Source organism: Pagrus pagrus (assembly GCF_965226575.1).
Source record: "Pagrus pagrus genome assembly, chromosome: 15".
NCBI classification, from domain to species: Eukaryota; Metazoa; Chordata; class Actinopteri; order Spariformes; family Sparidae; genus Pagrus; species Pagrus pagrus.
The window spans coordinates 25,508,671-25,527,762 of NC_140199.1; the positions used below are offsets into that span (position 1 = coordinate 25,508,671).

Here is a 19,092-nt window from a genome sequence, read left to right on the forward strand (position 1 = left end):
ACTTTAATATTCAGAATGAAGTTTCTTTTTGTAAATAAACTAGTTAAATGGACAGAAAATGGTGAAAAGACAAATTTAAATTGTAAATTACAGTAACTCAAGTACCTTACTGTAGGCCTACTTAAGTACAATTTTGAGGTACTTTACTTGAGTAGTTCCATTTAAACCTATGTTATACTTCTACTCCACTCCATTTTAGATGCCAGTATTGCACTTTTAACTACATTACATTTATCTTGATAGGTTTAGTCACTTTGCTACTTTCAGATTAAAAATCAGATTATTAATACAAAATATAATCATGCTTATACTTAAATGCAGGACCTTAACAGAAAACAGCGTTCCTACACTGTGGTATTTCTACACACACCTAATTAAAAATATCAATCTTATAAGGCTAGAAGCCATAACAAATGGTCTGTTTGCAGTTTGTATCGAACCTGAAGACTCTAATCCCCCTTTTTTGTTCTCAACTTTACTGCCTCTGTTGTTACTGTAGTCACCACCCCTATTATGTCACTTGCTGATTTCCGTAAATCTGTTTGTGTTGTTCAGGTTTCACGCCTCCTGGAATGGACAGGTCATCTCCAGACAGCAGTCCAGTACATGGCTTTGTGCGTCAGGCTTCTGTCACCACCGGATCCAACATCCCCATCATCACAGAACTAGGTAAAACTGTCTCCACCAACCTCAGATGAAATGTTGCATGGCATACCCAATAACAAGTCATCATTCATTTTTCAGACATAGACACACAGAGCTGATAATCCCAAAACCAAAGCGTCATGCTGCTGCAGCAAAAGTTCCAACTCATTCAAGGTCAAATGGACTCAGGAATGTGTGTGGTGGAATTTTTGTTCACTTTCCTCGTGTCGGTAGTTTTGCCTGACAAAAAGTTCATCTTCATATGTGAATTATTGGATCTGGCTAGCTTTTGTCATGTGGTGACAAGGACTGGAAAATATCTTTGCTCTGTGGACTACTGTAACTTGAGGATGTCAGACGGGGCATTTTAAGGACTGTAGCTACATCTCCTGCAATTTGTCCACTAATGCACAAGAGAAACTCAGTCTGATGGAGAGCGTGAGCGAGGGAGAAAAAGGAAAGGGAGTGAAAAGGTAGTGGAAAAAAAAACTGCCTGGGTTGCAAAATGGGTCCATTTATTAATAACAATGGCAGTGGCTGTATTCCCTCTGGTGGTGGGGACTCATGAAACTTTCAGATCTCTAAGGGGCCTTCTTAAGCAGCGGAGACTGGCTACTCTGTCTCCCCTGACCCAATTAGGGAGCAATGGAGCATGAGGCCAGCTAAGAAAAGGCCAGGAAAGAGAAAGGAGCTACCTAATGTTACTTGTAACCGGGCCAGCCATTACCTGCAGAGAGGCTCTGCCACTAGACCACTGACCGCATACGCAATCAACACAACTAGATGCTAGTTGTTGTCCTGGGCTCAAACGTTAGAAGCTCTAGTGTTGCGCCTCTGGCTGCTCGTACTGTAACGTGTCTAACGAGTTTCACAGCTACAGCAACACTAGATGTGATAACATTGTCCTTCAGGAGAGGAGAGGGTGGCTGGATGTCTCACTGGAACCATATACAGTAATTACATTGTCATATGGCCAGTTTTCAGTGCCAGGAGCAGATTAAAGTCAAGTTGAAGCATAAAAACAGGTCTCATCTGAGTTGCATGATCAATTTTGTTTGCGTGGCAAGTAAAGTAGGTGTGTTTGAGGATAAGACCATGTTTATCCCTTTCACTGTGTCACCATGAAATAATTTATTGTTGTTGTAGCGGTATAGCGGCCTGACAGCTCTGGCTTTGTATCCGCCGTGCACTCTAATCCAGGGTGCTTTACTTTTAGATACCGGACAGCCGTGAATGTCTCAGAGTAATTCCAGACTTGACACCAGTAGTCTGACACAGCGATTTGCCTTTATTGCAAACTGTTTCAATAACGACACCATTCTCCCCTTCCCTTGCACTGCCTCATCACCATTAGCTAAACCTGGCAAACTACTGCCATTGGTTTCACTCAGTCAGGAAAAAAAATGTGGAACCAACATACAAATGATAACAGAGCTGGGTAAGCCGAGCCTTTGTCCTCTGCTGCCGTCCGTTCCCTCGCTCCGCTGCTCTGCTCCTCATCAGCTTGTCTTGATTTATCTGGCTGCAGTCAAGGCCCTCGCTGCTCCCATGGCTTCACTTTGAACACAATTTTATTCTTCGTTCTGGTAGAAATTGACTGTCTTGTTTTGGCCCCCTTTTTAATGATTTTTCTTTTTGGGGTGTTTTTTTTTCCTCCAGTTGCGTTTGCAGAGCATCACTAGGCCTTTGATCATGCTCAGTCTGTCCTTGTGGCTGTTTTCATAGCAACCTCCCCCACCCTCCACCCCCTCCACCCCCTGCCCCCCGCCTCCCCCACCCACCCACCCCAATTCACTCCTTTGGCCCGGCCCGTTTGCATCAGCCCCTTGTCTCTTTGACTGACATGTCTGTTCCACAGCGCACAGGAAGCCTGGGAAGAAATCAGATATCAAAAACACAAAAACTCAAGATCAAACCATCTTTTAAGCTGTTTATTTATTTTTTAAATTTATTTTCCAGTTTCTTTTTTATGCTCCTTCAGACCATATCTCTGAAGCTCAGATATCGGAGGAGCCAAACAAAAACTTGTGTGATGCTCGTTTTTCAAGTAACGCTGGTTCTTAGACCCTTCACTGCCCGCTGCGGCTACGAATACAGTCTAAGGAAAAAGACACACGCTACAGAAATGACGCCATACACAAAGACACAAAAATCATCCTTATTATTATTTCAATTTTGGTTTTTGATTTTCATTCCCACTGTGCCATTAAGTTCATTTAGCAGACCTGAGTTATTATTAAGTGTGTTGTCACCTGGCTTTAATTTGACTTTCAGGGCACAGGTAAATAGTTGAGATGTATTTTCACTAAAGATGATCGTGTGACAAACGCATTCATCGAGGAAAACTCTGAAAAACATAGCATGGACTCATAAGTGCATGGTTTTCTTATGTGACATAGTAGCCATTGTTGAAGTCTCCTGTTCTGCCATATTTAATGGATACATCAAGAAATACTTCTGATAAAAGAATCAGATATTATTCTCACTACTGTGGTACTGATGGAGAATGATGGGATTGATTCATAATTGAGGACTTCTACAATGGTTATCACTGTGTATGCTTAATAAACTTAATATTTTCTCTTAAGCCGTGGTTTGTTTAAATGTATGAAATGCATCCTGCATGTTGTATATGGTAGGTATAATATTCAAAATGCTGAATAAGTTCTCGTACTCAAAAATACGTTATTCACCTTCCAAACAATCATACAGACATAAAAACAAATTGCAGAAAACAGATTTAAATTTTTAATCTGACTGAAAGGTAACTCAGTCTGCAGTGTTTTAGAGTCAATCAGAAGCATGTCAATTGTTTGGAGAAAAAATTAAGTTCATGTTCAATCTTGTATTTAAAAATATTTGCAACTGTAAAAATTGCAAAGTATCAAATGCAAAATATAATGTGCATCTGACGTTGCATTATATTGCGAGCTCAAATCAGTACCGACATACCTGAGACTTTTCTGTCAAATTACCATGATTTATCCAAATCTTTACAAATGTAACGAAACATAAGAATTCAATATTTCTGAACTCTCAGGTGTGTTGGTGTCTGTGTGTGTTTGTGTCTGTGTGTGCTCTTTTTGCTCCTGCTTCTTCCCAGTGCCCGTCTCTAACTCCCTCTCCACCCTCTCTCAGTGAACGACTCAAACGTTCAGTTCCTGGACCAAGATGATGATGACGACCCAGACACAGAGCTGTACCTCACTCAGCCCTTCGCCTGCGGCACCGCCTTCGCTGTCAGTGTACTCGACTCCCTGATGAGTGCGGTGAGTTCTCAAACACGCTGCACGCTCGCTCTTGTTGGAGGACTTCTCAAAACCTCAAAATCACTCTTTAAAATAATAGATTTTGCGCACACATTGATTTTTTTTTATTTCCTGATTATGTGCCTGGACTGTATGGCAGAGTAATATTCAGAATTTCAAAAAGAGAGAAAAAAAAGAGTCGGAGAAAAGTTTCACACTATATATGCTGTGCCCACTGGGTAACAATTGCATGCTGTTGCACCGGTAGAAATTTGGGATGAGGGGAAGAGGTGAGCAACTTTGAAGTGAGTCAGACTAGAAGATGGACCTGAGAAAACTTGGATTGGAGAGAGATGTCTACTGAATTTAGCTTGCTAACCAGCAACCCCAAGTCCATCCTGTCTTGTAATACCACTTTGTACCTCACGAGGCGACAGTGTTGTGGTATAGACTCCTATGTTCAGCTATGAGATGTATGCACGCGTTGTTGTTCCTGCTAAAAGAAGAAAGAAGAAAGAAATATTCCCCTAAACTAAGTTGCCTTGTTAACTCATAGCAAAACACACTTAAATCAAATTTGACAGAAACTAAATAAAACTCATTTAAAGGAGACCTATAAGGCTTTTTTTTTTTCTTCCTTTCCTTCAGTGTGTAATATCAGTTCTTGTGTATGTAAAAGGTGTCAAAGTTAAAAAGCCCAAAGTCGGTTCAGTGGGAGCTCTCTCCCGCAGAAAACACTGCACCTGAAGTGTCTGAAATGTCTCGACATTAGTCCTGCCTTTAATTCACTGACATCATTACATCACCATGTCACACATTTAATAAATGATGCCTATATTCACGGTAGAAGTGAAGCGAACTGGAACTGAAAACACGACAGAGCCAACTGGAGACGGTGAGCAGTGCTGGCTCAGGCTGGGTAGTAACCTACAATAAAATTATGAGCCTGAAGATGAGCATAATATTACAATAACAATATTATAACATAACTTTAAAATGTCCTGCTTTGTTGTTCCACTGTTTCAACAATCAACAACTCTGGTTTGTTAAGAAAATCTGCTGCACATCACATATGACCCTGTCAGCCGGGTCTTCATTGTACCAGGAGTCCTGACTAGAACTGTTGAATCACCTCAGCACTGTAGTCCCTGTCATCAGACTGTCCTCTTTCAGTCTCTGAAGCTGTGTTCGGCCCAGATCTGGTAGGCTGCTAAGCCTGGTTCCATTGCATTTGGTGTCATTTTAGGCAACTAGCTGCACAGCTAACTGAGCTAACTAGCTAATGGCAGCTTGCACCTTCAGCCATAGAGAACCACAGCAAAGAGAATAGCGAGCGGCAGTCATTGGCTACTCTGGTTATGTGCTGCCTCCTATTTGTTTGTGACCTTCGAGAGGAAGCCAATTCTTACACATTGTGCCTTTAATGAGTAAATAATCTCAATATTTACAGACCTTGCAGCTGGTGTAAATCGGAACTGCTCCCCAAGTAGAGATTATGTGAAGCAATGATTTCAGTAGATGCACATTTTGGCATTTCAAGTAGGCAGAAGTTGGTAAATGAAAAGATACAGTACATTCATCACGTATGCCTGCCAGCTCCACTGACATCAAAAGGGAAGTTGCTGGCATCACTCCTCATCTTAAGTATCATGAATTCAACTTTCAAGAGCCTTATTAGATGTTTTAACAAAGTAAGTGTTGAAGGTTAGTGAGATGGCGATGACACCAGCTTGGCTGTAACAGGCCGAAGAATCGCTCTTTCATCTTTTGACAGTGTCATTGCTGCACTGGAGATAAGATAAAGGAGGAGGTTAGGGGGGGAAAAAATCCTCCTCTACACCTCATTTTTCCTCTCCCCGCTCTCATGACCAACTGTAGTTTTCCCTTTGGTGCTGTGATGGCTTAATTCCAGCAGCCCTCTCTGTGAGTGAGGGGTTAGAGGGGCGTGCAGAGCCGAGCTGAGCAGGGAGTAGAGCAGGCGTCAGCTGTAGTCTGGCACTGGTCAGAGGTGAAGCCAGCTAATGGACAGTGCTCATCCATCATGAGGCTCTGCAGGCCTGTCAGGGGCCCGGAGAGAGGAGCTGCCACTCCGGCCCCGCTGCCGAGTGACATCGGCTGTCTTCACGCGCGGCAAAAGCAGGTCCTGATCGGCTTGAAGGACAAGAGAACCTGACACCCGCAGAGAGCAGTCAAATCGTTGTTTCAGAAGGGGAGTGGACATCATACAGTGTGTAGAACAGTGTTCCTACAGGGAAGAATAGTGCTGTTTAGTACATGGTTTATTTCACATGAAGATCCCACATATCATCAAAATTGTACTTTTTACGATTTTTTACGGTGAATAATTAAGGGGTCATTCAACTGGGCCATATTTACTATGAATTAGTAAATATGGCCCATGTCTAATGATATACATATAAACATGCAGTTTTATATATGCAGGTTTGTTTTTTTGTTTTTTTAAAGATCTGGTCTCAACCCAAAACAGGGTAGGGTAATGGACATGTAAAAAATTCTACAGTAACATTCCTTTCCAGAATAAGTCTCCTTATTGTGAACTGGTTTGGGAACAACACCCGGCAGGAGGGTCGTGTAGTCAGCAGACGACGTCATTGGAGAACCATTGCCCAAACTTGAGAACATACTGCAGACCAAAAACACTGCATGACAAAAGCAAGGAAAATTGTTAAAGATTGCAAGCCACCCACACAATGGTCACACACACAAGGCGCTACTGCAGCCTGAGGACTAGCACAGAGAGGCTAACAAGTTCCTGTCCACGAAGACATTCATGTTCATCACTGCTTCACTCATATTGAAATATCATTTCCACCACACACTTATGCTCACCTCATTTCAGTGTCATCATTTTGCCAACACTTTGTAATAAGAACACATATTGTATACTCAGAGTGACTCCTGATGAATTAATGCATTAATTCATGCAGAATATATCTTGAATTCATGTTGCTAACCATTAAAAAATGGCGATGTCACAATTTCTTGGTGTAATTAGTTAACACTTACTTCATACATTAATTGAAAGCAGAGCAGTACCCATTCTCATAGAAATGTGGAGCTATTTGTTTGTTTTAGATCAAACTGGTCCGCAGATACAAACATATACATATAAAACATAATTACATACATACAATTACATAAATTAGCTTCTATATAACTGAAATCCAATCATGCATATCAATTAGAATATGAAGTAACTGTGAATCCCTTAATTAATGATGTATTAAGTGTTAAATAGTCACATGATATATTAACTTAATCATTTGTTAATTGTTAGCAACAGGGAGTCATGCATTAATTCATGAGTTAAATTATCCGTCATGCTAATGATAATGTTAATTTTTACTTAAGTATATGATCTGAACCTTTTATATAAAGTGTTACGATATTCTTTTGAATTGATCTTGTCTTGGATCATATAATGTAACATTTCACTACGTACTGATCCGTGAGACAAATAAATATTGATTTGGTTTGGTTTTACTATTCTGTCTGGACATTCCACAGAAAACATGGTGTTGTTACGACCTTTGCTTATGTAGAAAGAAGGTCCAATAAAAAACTTCACACAGCGAAAGATATGCCATTATAGAAAAGGTGCACAAGACAGAAAGATCTCTGTAGTCTTCCGTGGCTTTTCCCCTCACTTGCCAGTCAGCACTATGTGAAGAGACAGGCTGAGGGGCAACATAACAGGGACTGCGCTTTGCTCCCACATCTGCCACCTCCCTGCTCGTGACTCTAATGGCATCTGCTTACAGATATCCCCTCTCTCTTCTCCCCAGACATACTTCAATGATAACATCCTCACGCTGATTCGGACGCTGGTCACAGGGGGAGCCACACCAGAGCTAGAGGCCCTGTTGGCTGAGGAGAACGCTCTCAGAGGAGGCTATAGCACACCGCAGACGCTGGCCAACAGAGACAGGTGTCGCGTCGCCCAGCTAGCCCTCTACGACGGGCCATTTGCCGACTTGGGGGTAAGTGGATGTTTAAGCGGAGATGACACGTTTTGGCACTACCCAGCAGCACACATCTGGCCGCCTCCGCTCCTCGCGATGCTTAATCCGATGTGAAGAACAGTGATCACGCAAAGCAGGCCTCAGTGGGTGGAGAGGGAAGAGGGTTTTAAAGAACACAATGAACACCACTAAGAAAATTCCAAGTTTAATTGGTTCCAACCTTGTTTTTTAAAGCTTTATTGTTATACAGAATACTTTCAATACTTTTTTTGTAATTTTGTTTTCTCTTGGATGAATTATGGCATAATTTAAAATTACTGCTGATTGTTACAGTCTGCGATGCCAACAGTTTGTATTCACTCACAAGAAAAACACCCTCAGCAATGCAGAACATTGAATTTTCATTGCAGTTTTGCGAAATTCACTTTCAGAGATCCAAATCATCCGGCTGACCTCACTGATAGTGTCTTTGTTCCTCTTTTTTTCTCACCAGGATGGCGGTTGCTACGGGGATTTATTTTGCAAGGCATTGAAGACGTACAACATGCTGTGTTTTGGAATCTACAGATTAAGAGACGCTCATATGAGTGTACCCAGCCAGTGTACAAAACGGTACAACTTCTGCCTTCACCCTGTGTCAAAATACAAATGTTTATATATTATAGAATGAGGAATTTGGGTTACAGGTAGTATTTTATGAAGTATTAAGTGAGTATTTTATTAATCACAAAAGGAAAATTGAAGCAGCATTCGCTCTAATACAGTATGTACTGAATAAATGGCTTCAGACTAACTTTTTTGCACTGGTTGCACCAGCACAACATGTACAGTAGGTGCACCCAATAATACATTTTAATTTACATTCTGGTGACATTATGTAAATGACTGTAAGCAGGAATAAAGATACAGATAAATGTTTTTCTTAGTTTAAAATCACAACACATGCAACAAGACAGTGCAGCAAACTCGATTGTTTAAAAAGTGAAGTTACAAAGTACGTTTAAAGTTTAAAGTGCTTGACAAATTCAAATAAATACATCAAACTTAATAAAAAACATTAATTGATATCAAAGTTTACAGTTTATTCTACAAAAAGTATGTTAATATTTGTTGAAAAGCCAACTGTCTAGACACCTACAGTAGTAGGTTTTTGTTAAAAAATATTTGTATAGATTTTTGTAATCTGCTGAATATCAGGCGCTCCAGTGCGACCAATGCAAATGTTTCGTCGCACTTGACAGATATTTGGGTGCATGTGCGACCAAAAATCCCTGTATACTCTACAATGACAGTCATACACTGTAAACCCAGTAGGTTTTTGTTAAAAAATATATTTTTATTATTTTAATGTGTAGTTTTGAATATCAGGCGAACTGGTGCGACCAATAAAAATGTTTGGTGGTACTACTGAAATAATCGCACCTTGGAGCCCTCATACACTTTTATAAACTGTAATATGAAATGTACATTACTGCAGGTTAAGTAGATATCGCTCAGAGCGGAACAGTAAGGTAGAGAATTGTTGTTGAATATTAAACTGAATTAATTATGTCTTGTTAAATAAACATATCTGTCTCCATCTTAACTGATTCCTAATGTAATATACATGGAATTGCTTCTTGTTAATTATGTTAATTTCCATTATAATGTATACATATATGCAGTGTTATTTCCATCCATGTTATTTCTCTATCCATCTCTTCTCATACATCCACACTGTACATAATTCTCCTTTGAATGTTCTAGTTCTGAACTATACTCAATATAAGCCTTTCTTTCTTTCTTTCTTTCTTTCTTTCTTTCTTTCTTTCTTTCTCCTTTGCTCTTTGTTGCCTTCCCACAAGCATCATGGAGTTTTAACCTCTGCAAACATTTGTTTTCTGGGCAGGTATGTGATCACGAACCCACCGTATGAGTTTGAGCTCGTGCCCACAGACCTGATCTTCTGCCTCATGCAGTTCGACCACAACGCAGGCCAGTCCCGGACAAGCTTGTCCCACTCGTCCCACTCCTCCCATTCCTCCAGCAAAAAGAGCTCCTCGGTCCACTCCATCCCGCCCTCCAACCGGCAGAACCGCAGCAGTAAGACCCGGGAGGCCCGCGACAAACAGAAGTACGTGCGCTCGAGTGACCTGTGGAGTTTTAGTGCTGCATGTTTAGTGTTTTCTACACCTGACCTGTACTTTTGTAGGTGTGTGTGTGTGTTTGTGTGCAGACCGTGGTGAACACATGCACTGATAAAAACGCTGTGTATTGTGTGTTTGTGGTTTGTTTGTGTGTGACTCGTGCTCTGCGTCCATGCCCGGTGTGTTTTGTGCGTTTCCTTCATAATCATCTGCATGTGGTCTCCACTCTCGCATCAAAGCAATCATAACATGACATTAAACTGGTAAACTCACTTTGTGGAAAGCTGGGCTCATCTATTATACTCAAAGACTTTTGAGACTCTTTCCTTACAAATGAAGTCTGTGGCAGTGTAAACAGTAAAACCACTTGTTTGGATGGCATTGTGGTTGGAAACAAGCTTACAGTAAAGGCCTCAACCACCGCCAAATAAGATGACATGATTCAACACGACACACATGCAGTTTGTTGTTGGGTCTACCTGTTGTATCTGTCTTAATATTTAATTGTTCGGTGTCCTAACTATGAATATTTGTGGAGTAAATAACTGTTGTTTGTTGGATATTTGTGCACATTTACTGTAGTGCTCATGATCAGTACGCCCAGATCATGGATGTATTGTGTTGTGATTAACCGTTACTGTAGCTGGTGTTGATTATTATTAAGCACATTTGGCTAACATTACTGATTACTCATAAGATCATCCCTCATTAGCAGTGTTAATATTTTGTTACTCATGGTGCATCTGTACTGCTTTATTGCATGTCCATGTTGGTAGCCCTCTTTAGCAGGCTCTTATTTCCTGTTCTGTTACTATAAGATTATTTTGAAATCAGGTGAAATATTTTGATCTTCGTGTTAAACACACCTTATTCTCCCCCCAAATTTTACACTATGAATTAAATTTTTATGGGAGCATAAGGACACTGGACTTTGAATTCGTGACATACTCTAAAAGCATGCAGATTTGTTATAATCGTACTTAAGAGTTATTAAATGTTAGATGATAAGCCCTCAATACATCTTAATATTAAGATGTATGATGTAGCCTAACAATATGTAAGCCTTAACTGGACTGGTAGTCATTTTTCAGTTGTGTATTGACTGTAAATACTACTCACTTACAGTAGATTACTTACCTCTCTTTCTGAAGTGCAACAAGGATGAATAGAATGGGCCAAGGTATGCAAGTTAACGATTCTGCATGACTTAGCAACCTTTTACCTGGGGGTTCTGATCATAACTATGTCCCCCGTGGATATTGTTATGACGAGGGGAGTTTGTTTTATTTATTATGTTTCTTCAGATGTTAAGTAAACCATGCCTCAGTTTAAGTTTTGCTTTCATCTCGAAAGCAAACTGTCTGCTGCTGCTCCTGCCTCCTCCCTGCCATGATCAGGACCATCTCCACATTGCATGAGGTTGAGACGAACCCCCCCTCTGCCCCTCCTCTCCTTTCTTTTAGCCTCCACCTCAGTTATTCACTTGATGATATGAGTTTTCTGTTTTTCCTCCAGACAAATCCTTTTTCACATCGTTTCTTTCCGTCATTTATCATGCCTTTTTATGATTTATTTCAACTTGAGATGGTTTGCATTGTGTGAGAGGTCTGTGTGTTTGCGCATCTTCCCTCCTATTGAATGCTATTAGGTGACTGTAGCAGACTTTTAGCTGTCATATTATGCTCTCATTGAGTACACTAGGTAATTATTGCACTGGCATCAGCATAAATCACAGAGTAACAACATGTTGCCCGACTGTACAAGCCTTGGTCATAGCTCACATGTAGGTCAGGCTGATTCAAATCCCCCTGATGCAGCCAATTGCTTACTCCTTAACACAACTTTAAGAAAGTGTGTCCAGCCCTGTGCCATCGGTCACACCAAGAAAGTGGGAGGTGTGACCAATTGAAAGTCTAAATTGAAGGGGGATATGAGTCTGTAAGTTTCCTCCTTGTAACCCTGTGCACCTGATATGGTGGTTTGAGGCGACATCACTAAGTTCACCGTATCAGCAGCAGACTCTGGAGAGAGATGGCAGACATCTTGCTTCACCTCGGGCACAATTCCACACATCAAATGCCTGTGCTGTAACACACGGCCCCGCAGCCTTAAGCTTGCTGACACACACACACACACACACACACACACGCAAGCCCACACAAATGAATCTCCGTACATGCAAGCCTGCATGTACATGAACGCACACACACGCGCACAGTTTGCTCCACATAGCAAAGTTAAAATTTGATATTACAACTTCCCCCAAAAGGAAGTGACATGTTGAATGGCATTGCAGATGCCTGTGAAGTGCTGGGAGAGAGTTTACAAACTTCTGACAGCTGGCACACACACTTACCTTTCCTCAGAAACAGTGCTCTCATAACCTACTTTAACATGAAGAGATTCTTTCTAAAATGACACATCCAAATCTTTCAAATCTCCTCTCTCACATAATGAATGTCAGCATGACAGTAAAGCTTACTATGAAATGTGACTGTCTGGGATGTAGTGTCATGTATAAGTTTACAGGGTCAGCGCATCCAAATGAGGAAAAAACATTTTCTACCTTCAAATTTTCGGTACCTTGTCATTGCAATAGTTACATTTTTTAGTTTCCAGGTTTAGAGTTATTTATAGCTGAGATTTCTGCCTCCACCCAGACACAATGAAAGTGAATGGGATTTTGTATGTGGTGCTCAAAGCATTGTATTTAAAACAGCAATATCACTTTATAGAAACAGCATCTGTGTTTAAAATATAGTCAGACAGAAGGCGAAGATACAAATTTGAGAGCTGGTGTTTTTCTTTGATCCGTGTTTTTTTGCCCCAAACAACTACTGTTCAGATGTTAGCTGTAGTTTTCTGACAACACAAGCTCTTGGGATTATTTTCCTGCACTGGTATCTTTGCATTGACTTTTAAATGAAACCCGGGTCACTTCTAAAATTTCCTTCGCTTTGCACCTCAAAGTCGATCTCAGAACCCATAAGCTATATACCAATGGCGATTTATCCACTCTAGGGGCGACGGCCATTGTTTCAGGGCTTCCAGTGTTGCCAAGACTTCCTCTACAAACAGATATCTGCATGTATATGTTGTGTGACAAGATGTAGTTCCCCGACCCGTTTCTCACAAAACTAAGTGGTATTTTACTATCTTTACAACAAACTGAGACTTTCTTGACTTGCAAAATTATCTTATAATGGTGCTCCGTGTGAAGCTGGTCGCAAGTTTATGTAAGTGGACTCCATTTCTAACATTACCTACTGTTGCTCTCTGTTAGGAGAGTAGAAAGGGGCAATGAGATGAGGCACTCGAGAATGTGTCACATACTTTGGACGGCCGTGGAAAATCTGATCGAGTCCTTCACAAAGAAATTGACAATCCCCCAGCATTAAACTACTCGAACTACAAATAGTCCACAGGCTAGTAGGTGATGGGGAAGGTCTCATTTTCACATCACGTTACCCTCCGATCACATGTGCTCAATAAAAAAGTGATTGATACAAAGTGTAATTCATGGCACAGTCCAAACGTGATCAAAAAAAATATTTGTCCCCGCCTTTAACCACCGTACATATTTTTTTCTGAAAAAAGGTCCCATGAAGGAAACTGTATGGGGTTGAGGAAACGGATGCATTGAAAACGTTTGCAGCGAGCACCACACACTGAAATCTATTCTTCTTTATTGTATTCAGATGGCATGAAAAATTTCACTCAAAACTATGGATAAATAAAACTATCTGGGGGACTAGACAGCAGGAGAAAGACCCGACCTGACCCTGTAACACTTTAGAACTGAACAAGGATGATTTGTGTTCTAATCCTGACAGATTATAACCATCCACTTACACAGACTGATTACTCACCACCACCATGACATTCAAATTGGCTCAGTTTACCAGAACACAAACTTAAACTGGACCTCACAGTTTGATGCTAATGACAAAGAATGCCGTGCAAATCTATCACTTAAACTGAGGCAGTGTGGTTGCAAGTAAGACTGTGTTGCATACTTTGTCAGACTAACTCTACCTTCTCTTCTTCCTCTCTCGCCTTGTTCTCTTCAGAAAAGAAATGGTTTACAGATGAACCAGAAAATGCCTACCCACGGAACATTCAGATCAAGCCCATGAGCACTCACATGGCCAACCAAGTCAACCAATACAAATCCACTAGTAGTCTGATTCCACCAATCAGAGAAGTTGAAGATGAATGCTGAACACAGGGTTTTCTTGCTGACTCACCAGACATCTGTACGCTCTTTCAAAGGAGATGGGAAGAGATCACCCTTGGAGGAGTAATGATGATGATGATGATGATGATAGGGATGTTGAAGACTGAAACATTTCTCTTCACGCATTCTTCTAATCGAGGGTTGGACAGGAACCCAAACTGGAAGGGACCTCTTATGTGTATACCTTTAATGTTACTTCCATGCTCTTGGACATTGTTTTATTTATTAATGTATCCATAGTGATGTACATAATGACAATCAAATAAGGATTGTACAGCCCCTTCCCCCTAGCACTTTTTGGAATTATTTTAAGAGTTGACAGAAAAAAAAGAGTACTTCCTGTAATTCTTTGCAATAGTTCACCTCTTCGTGTGACCAGACTCCATGGCTAAGGTGGCTGGTTATCGGAGGATGAGGGTTGCAGCGATAAACTGATCATATCATCACCCAAAGATCCGCCCAGATGCGTCACGTCAAAGCAGCTGGGCTCGTCGGCTTCATATCTCCTGTCTGCTTCTGTTCTATTTGCACTAAAACTGAACAAGTTTCTTTTGACAGAACAACTGGAACCATCAGATTCCCCCTCAAGAAAACGTCGCTGAGGAGATGAAGTGAAGGAAGGAAGGGAGGGAGGGATGGAGGGAGGGCTGCTTGGCTTTTCAGGAGGCATACTAATCGTGTTCTTAGGTTGTGTTACATCACGTCATTGCTTAAGGTTTGCTACTTCACCGTTGACTCGTCATGTTGAGTGAGAGCATTCCAGTCCTGCAGAACAAAACCATCTTGCAGTACAGTAGTCTAAAAAAAAAACTCAGAGATTGGTGCAGTGTTGGTGTTGAAAGAGAAAGAGAACCCTGTACCTACACGTCTTCTGCTGATACGTCAGATCATAAAGCCTGTGACACTGTTTTAAGCTCCTATCGCATGATATGTGCCTGAGCCCCCTTCTATAACAGATACAGTGTGGTTGATCAACCTGAATACATGGAAAAGGATGTAAAAGAACAACCTACCCTGTCCTTCATGCGTTCAGGAGCATTTATGTTATGTACAAGCTGTGTGTGCGTGTGAGTGCGCTTGTGTGTGTGTGCATCGCAGCCACTTGTCCTTCTGGTGTCATCTCCTTCATTGGCTTGTATGTGACAGTGCAACTTTGAAGGAACAGCATGTGGGATCTTGGCTCTAAAAAAATGAAAATCATGGTGGAAGAAAAGCATCAGAAGATTGAGAGGGTTTGGATCTACTAACAATATATGTTGCATAAAAACCAAAACCAAAATCCCCAACTATGTTTGAGCGAACCCGAACAGCAGCTGCGTGCCCACCGTTGACGTTTTGCCGCGACATCAGCGGTCGAATTGGGATCACAAAGAGTGGTGCATTTTTCTGAATGTTTTGTCTGTTACAAAAAAAAGTCCTTGTCTGAGGAAAGAAATGCCACATATCGCATAAAAGTGGGCATAATTGGGTCCTCCTTTGATCAGAGCAACTGCCTGGCACAGGGTTGGCACAGAGGCAGGAAAGAGCTTGGATGTTCTCTGTTGCCAATCCAGATGTCACACGCCTCAAAACTCTCAGGAGTTAAGCTGCTGTGTTCGGTCCTCTTACACGGGGAAATGCTCAAACGTAGTTGGGTGGAAATGCAACAATGCCACAGACTGCTGATAAGGACACTGGAGAGGAAACAGTGTTCTTTGTGCTAGCCTGTGTGCGACATGAGTGTATTTTGCACATGTTTAGGCACTGACAAGATCCAAATCCAGCTGTGATAGTGATGGAGGATTGAGGTGGAAGCCTCGTCCTCCTGATACATAAACTTCATACAAATATGTAGTTGGATTTATACATTTAAACACAATTATTTTGTATCCATAAACATAATCAATTTGTACTTATTTTTCTAGACATGAACCAAGACTCAAATAATATCTTTAATTACAACTACATATCAAAGGATTTTGTGTTTGACTACATCACCATTTTATTTCACATCGTACGAAGACAAAAGATTATTTTTTTATGCCCCTCTCTAACAAACTGCATTACTCTAGAGCCAATAAAGCTTAGACTTGCTTGCATTGTGAAACCACCATCTTCAGCCTGGCAGCTCAGCTCTGTTGAGTGCTTGTAGAAATAAATTACAGCTCATCTGAAACCACTTTTAGTTGCACAGATGAGCCGTGTCTACTGAATAATGTGTCTGCTACTAAGCTTGCCTAGATGCGAACTTGCAGATGGAAAGTTAGGTGTAAAAGAATTATGTATCGAGGGGGTAAATGTTGTATTTTGATGGAGAGCAGATCAGAGTGGTGATAATTACAAGAAGATCACAGAGTCGCTTCCTCTGTGTGCAGGCCAGAACTGAATGACCTTCATTAGATGTGTTTGACCTAAATTAGGTCTCCAGTGTGGAGGGAGAGTGTGTACACTACAGCACAGTGTGCTGGTGTTTTCCACAAAATATGATTTCAAATATGACAGGAAGACGCTGTCTGTTGATTGCAGTGATTCTCCTCTATCGGCTGTATTAGGAAAAGTAAGTCTATAAAAAAAAAGAAACAATTTTGGAATATGAGAAAGAAGATAATATCGTGCTAAATATGTTTGTGTAAATTCAACCCATTATATAGACCACATTTCTTTCTTCAAACAAAATAATCTGAGCTTCAATGTCCGTCTATTGGGTGTGGTGCAACTATACTGAAGCCTCATACACATTGTCCTGAAGTGAACTTTTGAACTGTGATTACATTGTTGTCACACTTTGTAGCAAATAGATTTTTTTTCAGAAAATATGTGAGTAAAATGTATGTATAATTGGGTTGTTAATGGCATACTTGCTAGCCTGAACAATAAGGAACTATTAATATTTGATAACGGCAATGACTCATTATACATAGAATCGACAAACTGATTGTCATGTTGAAAAAAGGCAAATCTTGAAAATGAAAGATCCCGGATTCTCGAAGGAATGTGGAAATAATTCAAGTAAAAGTCAGGCGGAATTTGATCTGGTTTATCAGCCATCACAAAGATGGAAGGTAGCACCAATTCAGCAAAGGTTTTCAAAAGAGACAACATCCTTAATTTTCCTGTTTTTATTACTTTGTGTTATTGCAGGGTTTACATTCCATTTTGTCAGCTTGTCATCTGTCACGGTCTGCCACAACTGCTTCTTATTTGTTTACAGAGTATTTTTTTGAGGTACTTAAACATAGCATTGTTCAGAAATAAAATGACACATGCTGCAAACTGGCATTAATATAAACTCACAAAGTAATGCACCATTTGTTTCCATTACACTTGATTACTGTGCTTTTTCTACCTGAACCCTCATTGTGCGATTCATTCAGGCTGGCATTATTTACAACACTGGACTGAGATGTCTCTCCTTCCTTCACCTTGTCATATTTATGTCTCTGTTAGATGTTTTAGGTCTTTGCATTGTATACCTCTAAAGTTTTTAGAGTGTTTTTTGAAGTGCCATGAAGAGTTTAGTTGAGCAAGCATCCTTCAGTCATTCAGGGACACAGGCTCTTTTTGAGGGAGCTGAGTCCAAGTGTTTTTTCCACTGTGACAACGGTGTCTTGTACTGACATGGAGAACATCCAAGCCATCATTGCCTCCATGCCAGTATAGTGCCAGGCAGTGCAGGTGGTCAAAAGGAGGGCCCATAGTAAGTCCCACTATTGCGACAAGTGGCATTCAAGGGGCCTGAAGAAGTCAAACCACACATATAGTCTCCGCTGTGTGCTCGGTTACGGACTCTCAGGTTGTGTCATGTAGAGTGTAGTTAGATAAGGATGACTGAAAGATGCACATAGAGGCCCATGCCTGTAACATCAGATGTATTGTTGTCCACTGAACAAATCAAAGACTATGATGCGTCATGTTACAGTATGTTGCATTATTTTTGTTATTCTATTTTTTGCTGTAAAGGATGGATATAATAACTTATTTGCTGGGAATTGTACTAGATATAATAGGACATATAATACTTATGGGGATGGGAGGTGGGTCTCAAGTCTTAATAACACATTAAAATTGCATTCAGCAATTTTTATGTTTTTTTTTTTAAGAAAAACTTGCAATTTTTTGTTTATTTTTTGGCTGCCTATCAGTTCAGGAAGAATTCAGGACATTGCTCTTGCGTATCACAGATAGGATTTGTCGGCACACCGTCATCGCAGCAAACAGGACTTTGACATAGCAGTCTAATTAGTTTGGATGTGTTCTAGATAGGATGGATAAATGGATTATTTGATGGTGCTGAGTTGATCTACCTGACTCTGTCAAATATAATCTGCTGATAAATATACTGTCTTGTACAAAAAGTTTGTACATAGATTGTACATGGTTTCTTTTTGTATTTTCTCAAATTAAAATGGATGTATTTGTGTTCTAAACCATGAAATTCTCCTTTCTTTATTCAAACTACAAAGAAAAGTTCTCCACTGTTATTGTATTTATTCTAAAGTGGTCATTTTACTCAACTGTCAATTAACTTAAATACAATATTTGAGTGTTTCCATGTTGTGCTATAATTCAGATTCAGAAGGAATGCTACACTTTATTATCCACAAAACTTTTACAGCTATAACTTTGAGATACTTTGCCAATTATTCATGTAAAACATATGATTGATTTGTTTATATGTTGCATTTTTATACATAGAACTAAACATGCATTATGTGAGGTAAAAAGGTACCAGCCTGACCTGCTACAACAACGCTGAAATGCAAGTGATGCTCACATTTTAATAAGAATGAATAAGAGGATAATAATAATTTACAGTATTTATATATATATTTATTATTTAATTTATATTATATAATACGTAATATGACTTTTCA

General features: G+C 40.3%; 1 protein-coding gene across 8 annotated transcripts in view; it reads left to right on the forward strand.

Annotated features, from left to right (window-relative positions):
• Positions 1-18,645, forward strand: part of kcnma1a (potassium large conductance calcium-activated channel, subfamily M, alpha member 1a) — a 159,027-nt gene extending 140,382 nt beyond the window's left edge. For 6 of the 8 annotated variants that reach the window (XM_084375204.1, XM_084375205.1, XM_084375206.1 and 3 more), the window contains 7 exons: positions 556-669; positions 3,784-3,914; positions 7,700-7,894; positions 8,370-8,488; positions 9,765-9,989; positions 11,154-11,182; positions 14,073-18,645. In XM_084375204.1, the coding sequence (XP_084231330.1) occupies positions 556-669; positions 3,784-3,914; positions 7,700-7,894; positions 8,370-8,488; positions 9,765-9,989; positions 11,154-11,182; positions 14,073-14,224 (965 nt within the window). In that variant the 3' untranslated portion in view covers positions 14,225-18,645. Of the gene's footprint in view, positions 1-555; positions 670-1,999; positions 2,084-3,783; positions 3,915-7,699; positions 7,895-8,369; positions 8,489-9,764; positions 9,990-11,153; positions 11,183-14,072 lie in introns of all 8 variants that reach the window. The other 2 variants (XM_084375210.1, XM_084375209.1) reach the window with 2 other exon arrangements.
• The last annotated feature ends 447 nt before the right edge of the window (positions 18,646-19,092 follow it).